This window comes from Equus quagga, chromosome 11 (assembly GCF_021613505.1).
Source record: "Equus quagga isolate Etosha38 chromosome 11, UCLA_HA_Equagga_1.0, whole genome shotgun sequence".
Taxonomy (NCBI): domain Eukaryota; kingdom Metazoa; phylum Chordata; class Mammalia; order Perissodactyla; family Equidae; genus Equus; species Equus quagga.
Window position 1 is genome coordinate 112,430,186 of NC_060277.1, and position 15,489 is coordinate 112,445,674.

A 15,489-nucleotide genomic window follows, 5' to 3' on the forward strand; every position below is an offset into this window, starting at 1 on the left:
ACATCTCTTTTCCTGGAGAAGTTCTGTCCCAGGCACTGGGCCCGTTTCCCTAACTCACAGACTCAGATCCTAAGTTTCCGGCCACCCTTGTGCACTCATCTCCTGAGTCCTGTAACTTTTTGATTCAAATATAGTCGCGTTCCCTTCAGCTAGCTGGTTAACCCTCTCTGTTTCAGAACAGCCTCGAGGAACATTTTCTCCCTGGCTCCTGGGGCCTGAGATTTATTAGAATGAGCCCGAGGGCGACCTAGTGTGTGGGCGTATCTCTCAAAAACAGCTTCTCGCTAAGCCCCTGGCATCGAACCCACTTTCCAGATGAGGAAAATGAGGCACGGGTGGTAAAGGGCAGGATCTGACATGAGTGCCTGGGCAGCTTCTGGCGTGGATGAGCTCATGGAGGGGATACAGGGACATCCATGGACACGCCTCCAACATCCTAAGGGTACCCAGACATGGGGGCACCTGGAGTCTGGAGGTCGCGCCGGAAGTGGGCCCAAGTTCAGGATGCCAGGGGCTCGCCTACCTCCACGGGGTCATTCCCATTGGAGAGAATGTCCAGGAGGTCAGCCGAGGAGACGAAGTAGAATCTTGGGAAAGCCAGTCTTTTTGTCTCTAGATATTCCGCCAAGGCCTTTTCACACACGGCCAAGCTGGGAGGAGGGGGGAGGGGGGCTGTGGAAGCCTTCTCTGCAGCCCCCCCGCTCCCGGACGGACAGCCCTGCAGACGCCCAGTCTGTCGTCCACAGCCCCTGTCTCATTCAGACCTTCCAAGCTGACGCACTCCTTCTTTGCCAGCCCCTGACCCACGGGCATCCCTGGGTAGGAGGGAGCACTGTTTAATCTCCAGAGATGGTGTTTCCTCCGATGGGGCAGCATGGTAGGATGTGGCCGGGAGCATGAGCACCGGTGTGAGGGTAGGGGAGTGTGGGGGGGATCTATGGGGTGTGGGAAGTGTGGGGTGCAGGTGACGGGTGTTTGCCCGGTCCAGGCCAGCAGGGGGCACATGACTGGGTTTCCTGCTGCTACGACAACCCTCGTCTGCACAGGTGTGAGGACGACCTACTTCTTCTTCATGTGCTCGAGTTTGTTGTAGAGACCCGGTTTGTTGGTGGCTTCCACCACGTTTGGCGTTTTCACTGCATCTGCCATCAAGGCCTGGGAAGAGACGGGGGCCGCCAAGGTGTCAGCAGCCCCATTTTCTCCAATGTAGTCGTTTCTGGAAATGCCCTGGCTGTGCTCACCTTGAATTCCAGGTCGATTTCGTCAAAGTGCTTGGAGTCCTCCGGCAGCTGGGCACGGATGTCTTCAGAGCCAATGAAGATGCTCTCCAGGTGGCTCCAGGTTCTTTGGACCTCAAACCAGATGGAGATGACCGAGTCTGCCGTGGACAGTTTCTGCTGCCAGCTCGTCACCTCCTTCAGGAAGTGGGACAGGTACTTGGACATCATCAGGTTCTGCAGCTGCACCTGGTTGTCCTCCAGCGTCTCCACCAGCACCTCGTCTGACTTGAGCATCATGGTGCCCGTTCGCGGGTGCGGCTCGTGCTCAAACTCCATGGTGGACCAGGTACTATCCAGGGCTTTCAGCACCTTCAGGGGAAGAGAAATTAGGTCAGAGAGCATCTGGCACGAGGGGCTGAGAAGGACCCAGAGTTTCCCAGAACACAGAATAAGCCCCACCGTAAGAAAGCCAAAATGTTTACACCAACATTATTCACAGTAGCTAAAAGGTGGAAACAACCCAAATTCCATCAATGGATGAATGGATAAAATAATGCAGTCTATCCCTATAAGGGAATATTATTTGGCCATCAAAAGGAACAAAGTAGTGATACACTCTACAACATGGATGAACCTCGAAAACATGCCGAGGGAAAGAAGCCAGACACAAAGGCCACATACGTATGATTTGATTGATGAGAAAAGTCCAGAATAGGCAAACCTATAGAGACAGAAACCAGGCTAGTGGTTGCTTAGAGCTGGGGTGGGGGCTATGAAAGATGGGGGGTGATAGCTTAAGGGGTGTGAGTTTTTTTGAGATAATGAAAATGTTCCAAAATTGACTAATTCTAATATGTGATGGTTGCGCATATCTGTGAATGTGTTAAAAGCCATTGAATTGTGCAGTTTAAATGAGAGAATGGTATGGTATGTGAATTATAGCTCAATAAAGCTGTTAAGAGAAAAAACAAGAAAGCCAAGATGTGACAATTCAAACTCACAAAACAGGCCAGGAGAGAGATCTGAACTGCCAAAGGAGCGCTCCAGAATTTCCCCGTGGCCTGGAGCTGCCCCAGCCCGTGGCCCATTAACGAGCCCAGGTGCCGGACGAGGCCCGTCCTCCCGCCCGCCCGCCTTCAGCTCCTCAGAAGGCCGAGGACGAGGCAGACAGGACCAGACTCTGCTCCGTGAACGGAGAGAGTTCAGGTTGCTCCTAAATGTGCATACCACTGCATGCAGAGACGGAGCTGTAGACAGGAACGGGACTGGGGTTTTCTTTGGTAATAAACTCTGGAAATGTTTTATAAGATTTCTGTGTGGGTTAGGTAAGAGAAGGCCCAGGAACCTTTCCTTTTGTGTGAAGTGACCGCTGGACCCCACGTGAAATGAGAGACTTGCAGGCGCCGGCCGGGGCCGGCAGGCCCAGCGTCATCCCACACAAAGGGCATCTCGATGCCAACAAAGGGTACCTTCTCCATCCCGGACTCCTTCACAGCTTTGTCCACGATATTTCGGACCTCATCCTCGTAGTTGTGTAGGTTCAGCTGGAGTAAATCCGCCAGGGTGGTCTCATCTGACATTTCAAATTTCACCTGGGGGGAAAATAGGAATGTTCCATTTGTACTCCAGTCGAGGACATCTGTGTCCTGGGAGACGCAGGGAGTGAGTAATCCGGCTGCAGAAGGAGCAGCTGGAAGCTCTGAGTCACCATTCACTGGATCCATGACTTGCACGAATTGCCTCAAGCCTTGCCTTTCCTCCCTGTAAAATCGTGTGATAGCAGAAGCCACCTGCCGTGGACTGAATAGTGTTCCCCAAATTCCATGTCCCCCCGGACCTCAGAACGTGACCTTATTTGGAAAAAGGGTCTTTGTCAATGTTAAGGATCTTGAGATGAGATCATCCTGGCTTAACTTTGTGGGACCTACACCCAATGACAGGTGTTCTTAGAGGAGAAAGGAGGGGGAGATTTGACGTGCAGAAGGAGGCCATGTGACCACAGAGGCAGAGACTGGTGTGATGTGGCCACAAGCCAAGGAGTGCCTGGGGCCCCCAGAAGCTGGAAGAGGCAGGAAGGATCCTCCCCAGAGACTCCAGTGGGAGGGAACCCTGCCGACAGTTTGATTTCAGACTTCTGGCCTCCAGAGCCACAAAAGAGCACATTCCTGTGGTTTCGAGCCCCAAGTGTGTGGTCCTTTGTTACGGCAGCCACAGGACACTGACGCACCACCTCAGAGCTGGCGTGTAGTAACAGGCGTGGCTGAGTCCAATAGCAGGTGTCTGCATCGTGCCACTCAGTCCTCACATCCCTTCCCCATCCCCGAGCTTATTTTCTTCTCTCACAGACAGATGTTTCCGAGCCCGGGTTCTGAGCTCGCCACGGAAACCGGTTTAACCAACGGCTGGAATCGAATGTCTCTCGATGATGTTTGGGAAAAACTCTGGCCGGCTCTCACTAAGTCCTCAGCTGTGCCGAAATCCTGGGGCATTTTAGTGCTAATTGGTCACTGCCCGGGGATCTCCCAGGGCACCTGGATCGGGCGCACGGGCCTGCTGGCCAGCGGTCTGGACCAGCTATGGTCTCGGGACTCAGGTACTCAAGACGACCCTTCCGTTGTCTCTGTGTTTCTCTCTCCCCAGGCCCAGGCCACCTTCCACGTGCTCCTGCAGCCCTTCCTGCTCTTCCCTCCCCTCGGAGGCCCTGCCTCCTCTACACTCGTAGAATCATTCCTGAGCATTCCACCGGGCCTTCCGAACAGGACCGTGTGCCCTGGGCTTTCTCTCTTTGCCTCCCTCAGAGCAGAGGCCACGTGTTCTGTCTTTGGATCCTGGCAGCTGTGTGGGGCCTCTGCAGAGCAGCTGTCCGGTATAGTTCTGTTCAATGTTTGCTGACAGTGGGGAGCGTTCCTGTTTGGCTCCTGTGGGTGTCAAGGCCAGTACCCCCAACTCAGGAACATCCTCAGGAAATTTGGGCACTAGGACTCTGTGCTCCTGGGGAGTCTGGGAGATCCAGCTGTTCATCCACCCTAAACTTCCTGAGCCTTGTGGACATTCAACCTACAACCAGAGCCGGCTACATAATTTGCAGGGCCTAGTGCAAAATGAAAATGATGGGCCCTCTGTTAAAATGATTAAGAATTTCAAGATGGTGACTGCAGAGCATTCAACTCTGCGCAGGGCCCCTCTGAGCGCAGAGCCCTGTGTGACTGCCCACATCACGTGTGCGTGAAGCCAGCCTTGCCCACACCCGGCTTGATCAGCACCAGCCCTGGTCGCCCGGCTGAGCAGCTCAGGCCGGCCGCTGTCAGAGGCAGTGCCCTCCAGCCCCCACAGCGAGCGGTACCTGCGTGGCCTGCATGAGCTGTTGCCAGTGGCGGTCCCGGATGGCGGGGTTCTGCAGCTCGCTCACGGCGCGCAGGGACGTGATCATGTTCTTCACCGTGTTGTCCAGCCCCACGAAGGCATCCCAGGATTTCATCTCCTTGTCCAAAGACCTCACGTCTTTGGCAAACTTCTTACAATCTATGTCCATCTGCTCAACATTGATGTTTTTCCACTTGGTGGTCTTCCAGTCGTCGATGCTGGTATTTACCTGAGATGCAAACACCCACTGTCTACTCTTGTCAGGGAAGATACAGGAAGAGCTGCCCCGCCTCACTGCCACTGCTCGTGGGGAGCAAAACCCAGTGAGGAATATTTAGAACTAATAACAGAGTTTGGTAAAGTGGGTGGATACAAGGGGAAATCAACCTGGTTGTAAAGCTACAACTTAAAAGATAAAAAAAAGTTTTAAAAACTTTTAAGGGTACAACCTAAAAGTTAGCAGTTAAAATATCCTTTGGCAAAATCCTGTGGTGGCCTCGTTACTGCTCCCCAGGATCCAGCTCCTCCTACTTCTTGGTGTGGCCACGTAACTTGACCAATGAAACGAGAGTGACACCTGACCCTTTGGGGGGCAGGAGCATGTAATCACTGACACTTGGCTCAGGGTTCGCTGCGCCTGCCCTGGCGATCATGGAAGCATAGGGATGTGCTGCCTGGAGGCTCCTGAACTAGAAGCTGGAGTGTGGACTTCGCATGGACGAGAAATACACTTTCATTGTTAACTACACAGAGATGCCTCTAGGGCTGTTAGTTACTGCAGAGCAGCCTAGTTTAGACTGACTGATAAAAATATAATAGAAGACATTTCATTCACGACAGTAGGAAACAAGATGCAGAAGCTACCTGGGAATAACCCTACAGAGTGGAAACAGCACCACGAGGCCTGCAGCCTTCGATTCGCGGGGCGTTGAAAGTGGCTGTGAAGCTGGCAGTGCTCATCCTTGAGGAAAACAGGGATGGTGACCCAGGTGCTTGAGGCGGAAAGGCCTGAGCTTGACAAGCACACATGTCAGATAAGACACAAACTGGGGGTGTTTACGAGAGATTGACCTTGAAGATACAAAAACTCAAAACCTCAACCCCCATAGGAATCAATGGCCCTTTCTGGTGGGTTTAAGCTTCTTCTGTATCCTGTTATCATAAAGTGTCCTGGCTAGTTTGTTTTGGACACTTTTTTTGCGAAATATCCTGACTGTAGATGCTTAGTCTTATCCCCTGGGAAATACACCCTCCATCCTCTCGTCTGTGCTGACTGTTGTTTCCTGGGAAGGTGCAGTATGCGGTTCGTTCTGACTTTAGCAACCGTGTTCTGTGATGGCACTCAGAGCCAAGAGACTCTAATTCAGCTAACTGCAAAAAAGTAACTGACAGGCAGCTTCAGTCCACACTCTCTCTTTATGGGCATTTGTAATGCAGCCTAAACTCCAAAGACCTTTTCCCTCTTTGGAAGAAATACGTAGACTCGGTATAGCCAGAATGAAGACATTTACAACATTTTACTACGGTATATTTAAAAATGAAATAAACGAAGAGATAGAGCACGCTCCTGTGTGGGAACCCTGAGTGCTGCCAAGGGAGCAGCTCTCCCCAGGTTAGCTCGCCAGAAGATCCAGCTCATTTAAAGTCAGAATAATTTTCTTTTGGAGGGGAGGGGGATTTGACAGATTCTGAAGTTCATTCAAAAGGATAAGAGAGAAGAGCTAAAATATCTTCGAAAACAGGTGAGCCAAGAGGAGAGAAACTGGCGGGAGCTAACACATGCACGTATGCCACCTACAAAGCCTTAGTGTCGGGTAGAGTGACCGGAGGAGAGTAGGTGCCTCCATCCAATGCTCTTGTTGCATCTTAACAGCCGAAGGATAGTGGGAGCAGCTCCTCTTGGTGCCAGGATACAGCGCGTGCAGAGGCCCCCCCCGCCCTGGGTACCATCGATGTCGGTCTGCCCCCCAACCCCGTGCCCAGTGGCTTGCCGTCCCCCTCACCATGACGATCATGTCCCAGAGCTCCTTCAGCAGGCGGACCTCTTTGTGACAAGCTTTGAGCTGCTTGTAATCTGGGACTGTGACCTCGAACAGGCTCCCAGACTTGCACAGCGCCTCCATGATGCTCTCCATGGCCGCAATGCTCTTTTGTTGCTGCGAGCAGGCGAGGGAGGCAGTAAACAGGGGGCCCACGCCCAGCGGCACCCTCCTCCCTTCCCTCTGCTGTATGCGAGCAAACCTTCTCAGAGCCATCACTGTGCTGTCTTTCCCCCACACACCTGTACACAAACCCTCCAGCCAGGGGAGCAGCCCCCTCCCCTGCCCACCTTCAAACGCCCCCTCACTTCTGAATTCACGGGAAAGTGGTTTATCTTTGTGCTTTCAGGCCGGAGGACTGACTTCCAATGGACATTGTACGAATGCCCAATTTCCTCCTGAGAGTCCGTGATTTCCTAGAATTTCCCCAATTTTCACGCTATAGACATATTTCTATCTTATTAAAAATTATGTAAGTAATGCTTGATTGCTTTGAAAATGAGAAAAATCTAGACAAAGAGGAGGAAAAAAAGAGTCATCCCAAACCACATGACTCAGAGCGGACGGCTGCCAATGCTTTGGTAGCAAGCATGTTGTATGTTTGCATGGGCACAAAGGTGGGTAGCCCAGTGTACGCACTCCGCCGCAGAAGGGCCTGTCTCACGCGTGGATACGGTTACCTAATGGAGCCCACACGGGTCTCTTCAAAGAATCCGCCTGGGGCCCTGTGGATAAGGGCTCCGGGGGCTCGAAGGAGCGAATGGGAGCATCCATATTCTGGTTTAGGGAATGTGGCGTGAGAAGACGGCCATGGAGAAAGGGCTGGATTTTGACCTTTGGGAATGGTGGGCATCGAAGCTGAGCAAGCCAAAAAGCAGAGGCTTGGGGGAGGGAAAGCATGGGTGACCCTGAAGGACATCTTGGGGGTCCCTTGCACTCAAGCCTGTGGGGCTGCAGAGTGAGGCAGAAGGGGGGGCTGGTCTGGTCACAGTGGGTGCTGAGCACTGTGCTGGGAGCAGAGAGGCATTGGTGGTGCCCCATTGTGCTCCCAGGGGGCTCCCCGACAGGCCCCATGCACCCCACACCCTCCTGACCTCCTGCCCTGTGAGAGCCCTCAGGGCCTGAGCTTGAGTGCTTTGCCAGGTCCAGCAAGTTGTAGAACTTGCATGTTGGACGCTGACCATGGACTTGGACCGTGGGAACAGAGCGGGGACACGGGTGAGGCTTGGCCACTGGCTGCAGGTGGTGGGCCAGGGAGAGAAAGGAGTCAGGGACGACAGGTGAGTGCTAAGCCCGGTGACAGGAAACTGCTGAATGTGAATGGGGTTGGGGACCTCCGAGGGAGAGCAGAGCTGAGCGGCAGGGCAGGTCTGCGAGGCCGCAGGAGACTCAGATGGGTGTGAGCTGTGGGCCTGGAGTGGAGCTCTAAGCAGCCCCCCACGCAGGGAAGACCACATGGAACGTCCGAGTTTGCAGGTACACGCACATACACATGTATACATACACACGCACACACACACGTGGCCTGGAGGACAGCGGCACCGAGGCTGTGTTTCTGGACCGAGAAGAATGACAGCTTGAGAAAACACGAGAAAGCAACATGGTTCCCCGAGTTACGACCCCATCTCATCCTAGAGCAACAGTACCTTGTTCAGGGACTTGTAGGGGTCGGGGTCACTGAAGGAGAAGGGGGCTTCTCGCCTGAACTTCTCTCTGAACTCGTGCTGCTTGAGCTGCAAGAGAACCGCACGGAGACGGCTTGCATTGCCCGTATCCAGCCTGGATTGCCATGGCTCCCGCAGCCCGCACGCTGCTGCCCCCATCAGACAGCCTGCACCCCGAGGCCCGGCCCCGCCGGGGGGCCGCACTACCTCGAATTGCTGGCACTTCCGCCTCAGGATGTTGACCTCGTTGGCCTGGAGGGGCGCCACGTTCTGCTTCACCTGGATGGCCAGTTTCTTGGTGTTTGTCCACTGCTCTGGCAGTTCCTACGGCAGGAGAGGCCAAGGGCCGTTCCTTTCTCTGTTCTTTTAAAACTTTCTATTGTGAAATAATCATAGACTCACAGGGAGTTGTAAAAGCGGATGGAGAGTCCTGCATGCCGTCCCCCCGTCCGGGTGCTGGCATCTTACACAGCTCTGTCAACAGCCAGACCGGGAAGCCGGCGTTGGTGTGCTTCTCTGAACTAGAGACAGAACCTCTCAGTTTTCACCCCAATCTATTTGTGCAAGTGTGTGTGTGTGCACGTGTTGTGTGAACATGTATGCACATGTGTGTGCATGCATGTGTGCACGTGTGTAGTCCTAGGCAATTTTACCCCATGCATAGGTTCCTGTAGCCACCGCCACAAGCCGCACACAACACTGTCCATCACCACAAAGACCTCCCTGCGTTCTCTCTGTAGCTGCACCCGCCCACCCGACTCTGGGCAACCACGCACCTGTTGTCCATCTCTGTAAGTTTGCCGTTTCAAGAACGGCTGTAACAGTCAGATGAGTTTTTGTATTTTCCAACTACTCCACACTTGGGAAAATATGTACATATGATCATAAAATATTTTAAAGAAAAAAAAAATCCCAGCCCACGAATTCTTTGCCCACAGATGGAAGACACATTGTGTCACTTTCTCCTGCAACTGACAAGCGCTCTCTGTAGGCAGGGGCATGCCTCAAACGCCGTATTGATCACACCAGCTACCCCATCCGTGGCCCGGAGCCCCTGGGGACTGGCCGCACACTTCCAGCCCGGTCTTTAGCTGGGCCTGGGCAGGGCGGCAGGGGAAGGCACCGCCCTCTTGTTTTCAGTCAAAACACCACGTGCTCCGAAGCAGGCCAGGGCAGCCCGGGGTCACCGTGGTCACTGGCTCTGCGTGGCTGTCAGCCTTCCGGCTCCTTCCCCCTTTGCCCCACAGCCTGTTACCCTCTCAGCTGTGGGGTCTTGGGCACTGGCTTGAGTCAGCACCTACCGGCAGGGGGAATGCGCCTGTGTGACTGGACACAGAGCCGGGGCAGAGAAGGGGAGCCAGGGAGGAGAGGCAGCCGGATCTGGGAGGAGGCTGGAACTGCAGCGGCGGCGGGGCAGCAGCCCCAGGACTGTCTTCTCCATCCCTCCCCACTAGCCCGGTCGCCCACCAGCTGCTGTGGTGCTGACCGTTGACCTTGCCTAAACCCGCTGTAAAGTGCTGTGCACATGCAGCTTCAAGCCCTTCTCCCTCACTGCCTTGCCGCAGCCAGCCTGGCTGTCCCCCCTCCCCGGCCATGGCGAGGCGCCCGCGTCCACCTGCAGCTTCGCGTGCGTTTCCTCAGGGATCTCCTCCCCGTAGGTCTTGAGCAGCTCGATGGTCTGCTTCAGGGGTTCAAACATGGAGTCAGTCGCCGCCTGCCTCTCCTTGACCTTCATCAGATGGCCCATCACCTCCACAAGGCCGTCATAGTCCCCCTCCTTGAGGGGCTTCGTTAGGCCAGTCCTGGAAACTTTCATGAAGGCTTCCAGGTCGGCGAGGCTGCCGAAGGAAGGCAAGAACCACCAGTGAGGGCGCCGCCCGGGGTGGAGGGAGGCCCGTCTGAGCAGAGGGACCGCAGCCAGTGCTCCCCGGTTATTTCACAAGGCCCCGCCGAGGGAGGCACAGCTCCTGTCCCTCTCGGGACACCGGCTGCTTGTTGCGTCTCTGCCCACATGTCACCGCACGCCTCGCCAGCTCTGCTCAAACTGACCAGCAAGTCCTAGTGTAAGGCCACATCCCAGAGAGCCTTGGCCGGCCTCCCAGAGGGTGCTCCAGTCCATCGTCCTCCCTCTGGCCCCACACAGCCCACGGCTGACCACTACCTGTAACGGCGCAGCTAGGGTCCTCACACGAGGCTTCCCCGCCAGACCCAGGCTCCCAGAGCTTTCCCCGGCGTCTGGCGCCCAGACACTGCAGGTGCTCCATAATAGGGGCTGGACAGAGGGACAGAGCCTTCGCTCACAGCCAGGTGGCCCCTTTCTGCTGGGACCTGCCCTTGGTGGGGCCACTGCCTCCTAGCCTGGCCTTCGCCCCCGTGTCCTCCCTGGTGGAGGCGCCCCCCCGACACCATGCGCTTCCACGGAAGGCTGTTTGTGGAGGCCCCTGGTGTATTTCTTGGGCTCTCCTGGGCTGTGGTCGCGGTCAGGATGATGGCAGGGTGGGTGGCAGGGTCCTGGCGCCCACCTGTTGATGACGTGGTTGCTCAGGTGTCGCTTGAACATGAAGCTCCAGCGCTTGATGGTGTTCAGGAGGGCCTGCTTGAAGGGGCGGCAGTCGCCCTGCAGCCAGCCGCTGAACACCTTGGTGTTCTCGCTCCTGGACACCTCCTCGTACAGCTTCTCATACGAGTCGATCTGGAAAACAGCCTCTGCTCACTGGGCGGGCGGCTGTGGGGGTGACACCGGCACAGGGCGGGTGCCCCGCACAGAGCCTTGGCACGCGGGAGGCCCTTACTGCCGGCTAGTCTCCTTCTCCAGCACCCCTGGGGGTCCCTGTGCCCAGCAGTCTATCCCCAGCCCAGGATAACATCAGAGAGGGGCAGCATTGGGCAAGGCCAGCAGGGCTTCTGAAGAAGAACAGGACAAAAGCCACTGGAGGTGAGTGTGGCCATGGCACCTGCAGGGCTCCCCTTAACTCCGCCCTCTCCACATGGCTTCACCTTTTCAGGGCTGGCACGTTCGGCCAACCATCCCCATCCTTGTGCGGCAAAATGTGCCCCCCTGTGCATCTCTCCTTGGGTGCGTCACCTCCACTCACCGGCCTCTCTCTCTCTCTCACCGTGCATCAGGAAAAGAGGCAGCGGCTCCTACACGAACTATGTTTTCTTTTTTGCCTTTTTTTTTTTTCCTGCTTTATCTCCCCAAACCCCCAGTACATAGTTGTATGTCTTAGTTGCAGGTCCCTCTAGTTGTGGGATGTGGGACGCCGCCTCAACGTGGCCTGACGAGTGGTGCCATGTCCGCGCCCAGGATCCGAACCCTGGGCCACCACAGCGGAGCGCATGAACTTAACCACTCGGCCACAGAGCCGGCCCCTGTTTTCTTATGTTCTATGTTCTGGATGCTCTGGCATCGGGGGCCTCGCCGGCCCTGGAGGGACTGCCCCTCCCAGGGAGAGCTCGTTCCTAGAGATGGCAGACAACTCCCCAGGGAGCACACCTTTCCTACACAAACAACCAACCCAGAGCCCACACGCCAGCACCTCCTTTATCAGGCTCTCACAGGGTGCTACACTCTGGCCCAGTGTTGCCCTGTCCTGATCACCCCAGGCCAGGTGCCAGCCAGTCCCGACACCCCGCAGTCCACTGCAGCGATTCAAACTCGCCAATCCTCAGCCTGCTTGCCCTGCCTCTCCTGACCAAGAAAACCCCAATACAGGCTCTTGCTGATGCTGTCCGCTCACTCCCTCTGCCTCCTCCCCCACCCTGGAGCGTCCTCGTGTGGCCGCGCATGGCCTGGCGGGCCCCCTCCTCTTGGGAACCGTGAGTCACAGGCTATCTTTTCAATGGCAGTCGTCTCTTGACTTATAATAAAACCTACATTTTAAAACCATTCACCCCTTTCAAACCAAGCCCAGTGATCCTCCATGGGGCAATTCCGGAGGCCAGGAAGCCAGCGGGCGGGGCTCACACGCACCTGCTGCTGGAACTGGGCGAGCGTGGGTGGGGTCTTGGGAAGGGACGATTCGGCCCGGCCGTCCAAGTCCTCAGGGGTGACCGCACACCCGTAGATCAGGAAGTTCTTCATGAACTCCTGGGGGTCGTCCGTCCAGAGATAGGAGTACCTCTCGAAGGAGTCCTGGTACTCCTCGGCCGCCTTCATGGCAGTGATAACCAGGTTGGACACCTCCTCCCTCATCTCTATCAGGTCAGTAACGTCTTCCAGGTCCGTCTGGAAGGGGGCAGGAGAGAAACAAACAGGTGAGCGTTTTGCTGGCGTTTAGGACTTAGATTTGATCACCTCGTCCTGGAGAGCGGCTCTGTCGGCAGAAGCGTTGCTAACCTCTCAAGATGGGAAATAGGGACGTGTGCTGATTTGCAATGTTCTCCCATGAGAAGGTGTGCTGAATGTGACTTTGGCCCAGCAGACCCCAGGGTGACTCATGCATCGACTCATTCATTCAACCTGCTGTGTGCCACTGGGGACGGACAGGACCCACACGGAGGCTACAGCCCCGGTGGGGTCAGACGTTCATCAGAGAATCACAGACACGAAACATCGCGAGCCCGGCCCTTGCTCTGAGGGGCAGTGGGGAGGAGGCTGGGATGCTCCCTGAGGAAGCAACCATTGGTCTGAGAGCTGATGGACGGGACAGGGAGGCAAAGAGCAAGAGAAGCAGCAAAGTGCGTGCACAGGCCCTGCGCTGGGAGGAAGCAGGGTGTTTGAGCTGTGGATGGCTAGAGCAAGGGGCGTGCGAGGCCCCTCTGGACAGGAGCTTTTGAGTCCCAAGTGACTGAAAACCCAACCCAGGTTGATGTAAGCAAAAAAAACAACTGCTGGCTTATGTAACCGGAGAATCTCGAGATGGGGGCTGTGTATCAATCATGTTTTTTATTTTCTGCATTTTAAGATGCTTTGACAGCTTAAAAAATCTTGCTGGCTAGGGAGAGACTGCCCCTCCCAGGGCCAGTTCTTAGAGACAGCCAAGGATTGGGACAGGGAGCGAGCACGCCTTTCATGTGCAAACCAACCAATCCAAGTCTACACTCTCTTCCGCCTCCTTTATCCGGGCCTCCCCTTGCCCTAATCAGCCTGGGCTAGGCACCAGATAACTGGGGACCAGCCCTAAAGCCCAGAGCCCAGCTGACATGATGCACACTGGCCAGGCCCAAGCTGCTTCCCCGGCCTGTCGCCTTTCCCTCGGAGACCCCAAGAAAGACTGGCCAGGGCTTTCTCCTCCCTCTTGCTTCTCCCTCCTGACCAAACCTGGTGCTCCCCGCTGTGGCCCTGCAGTTCCAGGAGAACCGTGAGCAACATCCAGCTTTTCTTTCAGTGGCACTGACCTCTCCATGTCCCTCCGTCACCTCCATAAATTAAAATCTCGTGGTGACAGACGAGATGGGGGGTGGCCCATAGACTGGAGTGTGGTTTGATCACCAGGACCCTCAGCCTGCTTCGCTCTTCATCATCTTCTTCATCAGTAGATGAAGCCGCTCTCAGGGCCCCAGGATGGGTGCAGGAAGTCCAGACACGCATCCCGTCAGATCCCAGAGCACATGTGGGCGTCTGGCTCTCGTTGGCGTGAGTTGGGTCCCACATCCGTACCTGAGCTGATCACTGGTGGCCAACTCTATTCTGAACTCCGGAACAGCTTGCTGCATGCGCCTGGACCAGGCAAGTCACCTTTTTGTGGCTCAGAAATCCTCAAGGCATTTTCTCTGCCTGACGCCATCTGCCTGGAAATCCCCTCCCATCCTTTAAGGCTCAGCTCACATGTCATCTCCTCTGGCAAGCTGTCCTTGACCTTGCCAGGTATTTCTTCTTGTGTCCTCACCTCACTACACACACACACACACACACACGCACACACACCCACACACCCACACACACCCACATGCACACACACACACACATGCACACACACACGCACCCACACACATGCACACACACATACATGCACACACATGCACCCACACACATGCACACACATACACACACACACATACATGCACACACATGCACACACATGCACCCACACATGCACCCACACACACATGCACACACACGCACACACATACACGCACACACACACGCACACACATGCACACACATGCACGCACACGCACACACATGCGCACACACATGCACGCACACGCACACACATGCACACACACATGCGCACACACATACACACACATGCACCCACACACACGCACCCACACATGCACCCACACATACACGCACACACACGCACACACACACATGCACACACATGCACACGCACACACACGCACACATACATGCACACACATACACACACATGCACACACACATGCACACAAACACACACACACACGTGCATATACACATACCTGTCCCCCTAATAGTACAGAGCATTTTGCCGTATTCGTCATTACAAATAACACATGCCCATCATCAAAAATTTCAAGCAATGTAGAAATATATAAAATTAAAAGCCCCCTTTGCATCCTCAGTGCTCCCTCCATCCTTATTCCCGTCCTGTTTCCCAGAAGTAAACACTCTGAACAGTTTGGAGTGTATCCATGGAAGGACAGATTTGTGTTGGTTTAGATGAATGAAATCATTTCTAAATGTTGTTCCACAACTTGGTAAACACTTAATAGCACGTCACGAGCATCCTTCCACCCCTGGCTCATTTTTGTGACTCACCCAGATGCCTTTGCATGGATGGGCCAGAATCTATTGAACGACTCCCCTTTTGATGGACATTGAGGTCTTTTCCAATTTTCGTTTTACTGTTATAGAAGCAATGCTCTGACAAACATGCCTCCTTAGACCCCCCTGCAGGGGCGCCAAATTCCCTATGCCTTTTGCCTCCCCAGAATCTGATCTGACTATGTCCTACTCAGCAGGCCGGTGTTTAACGCATGTGGAGCGCCACTGGATGTTTGTCCAATCGCCTGAGCGCTGACAGAGTCCCAGCATTTAAATTACAGAAGGCAGCGGAATACCAGGAAGCGGGGAAGAACACGCCCTTCACGTCTCACTGGGGGTGGGGAGGCGCCGGAGGAATGAAAGCCAGGCCGACTGAGGAGAAGCCACTTTGGGAAGACGTATGGGATTTCCAGAGTAGGGACAGAAATCTGGTCTGTGGTCCTGTGATAGAACTTGATAGAATGGAAAACCTCTCGCTTCTCGTCACATTCAGAACCATCATCATTTAA

The 15,489-nt window shown here is 55.0% G+C and overlaps 1 protein-coding gene across 1 annotated transcript in view; it reads right to left on the bottom strand.

Moving 5' to 3' along the window:
- DNAH17 (dynein axonemal heavy chain 17) overlaps nt 1-15,489 on the bottom strand; it is a 117,405-nt gene that overhangs the window by 72,107 nt on the left and 29,809 nt on the right. Inside the window, exons 20-30 of the mRNA XM_046677445.1 lie at nt 12,260-12,514; nt 10,809-10,978; nt 9,902-10,124; nt 8,494-8,610; nt 8,269-8,355; nt 6,587-6,739; nt 4,564-4,812; nt 2,690-2,812; nt 1,242-1,589; nt 1,064-1,155; nt 524-650 (exon numbers count right to left, since the gene is read on the bottom strand). Coding sequence (XP_046533401.1) covers nt 524-650; nt 1,064-1,155; nt 1,242-1,589; nt 2,690-2,812; nt 4,564-4,812; nt 6,587-6,739; nt 8,269-8,355; nt 8,494-8,610; nt 9,902-10,124; nt 10,809-10,978; nt 12,260-12,514 — 1,944 coding nt within the window. The remainder of the gene's footprint in view (nt 1-523; nt 651-1,063; nt 1,156-1,241; nt 1,590-2,689; nt 2,813-4,563; nt 4,813-6,586; nt 6,740-8,268; nt 8,356-8,493; nt 8,611-9,901; nt 10,125-10,808; nt 10,979-12,259; nt 12,515-15,489) is intronic.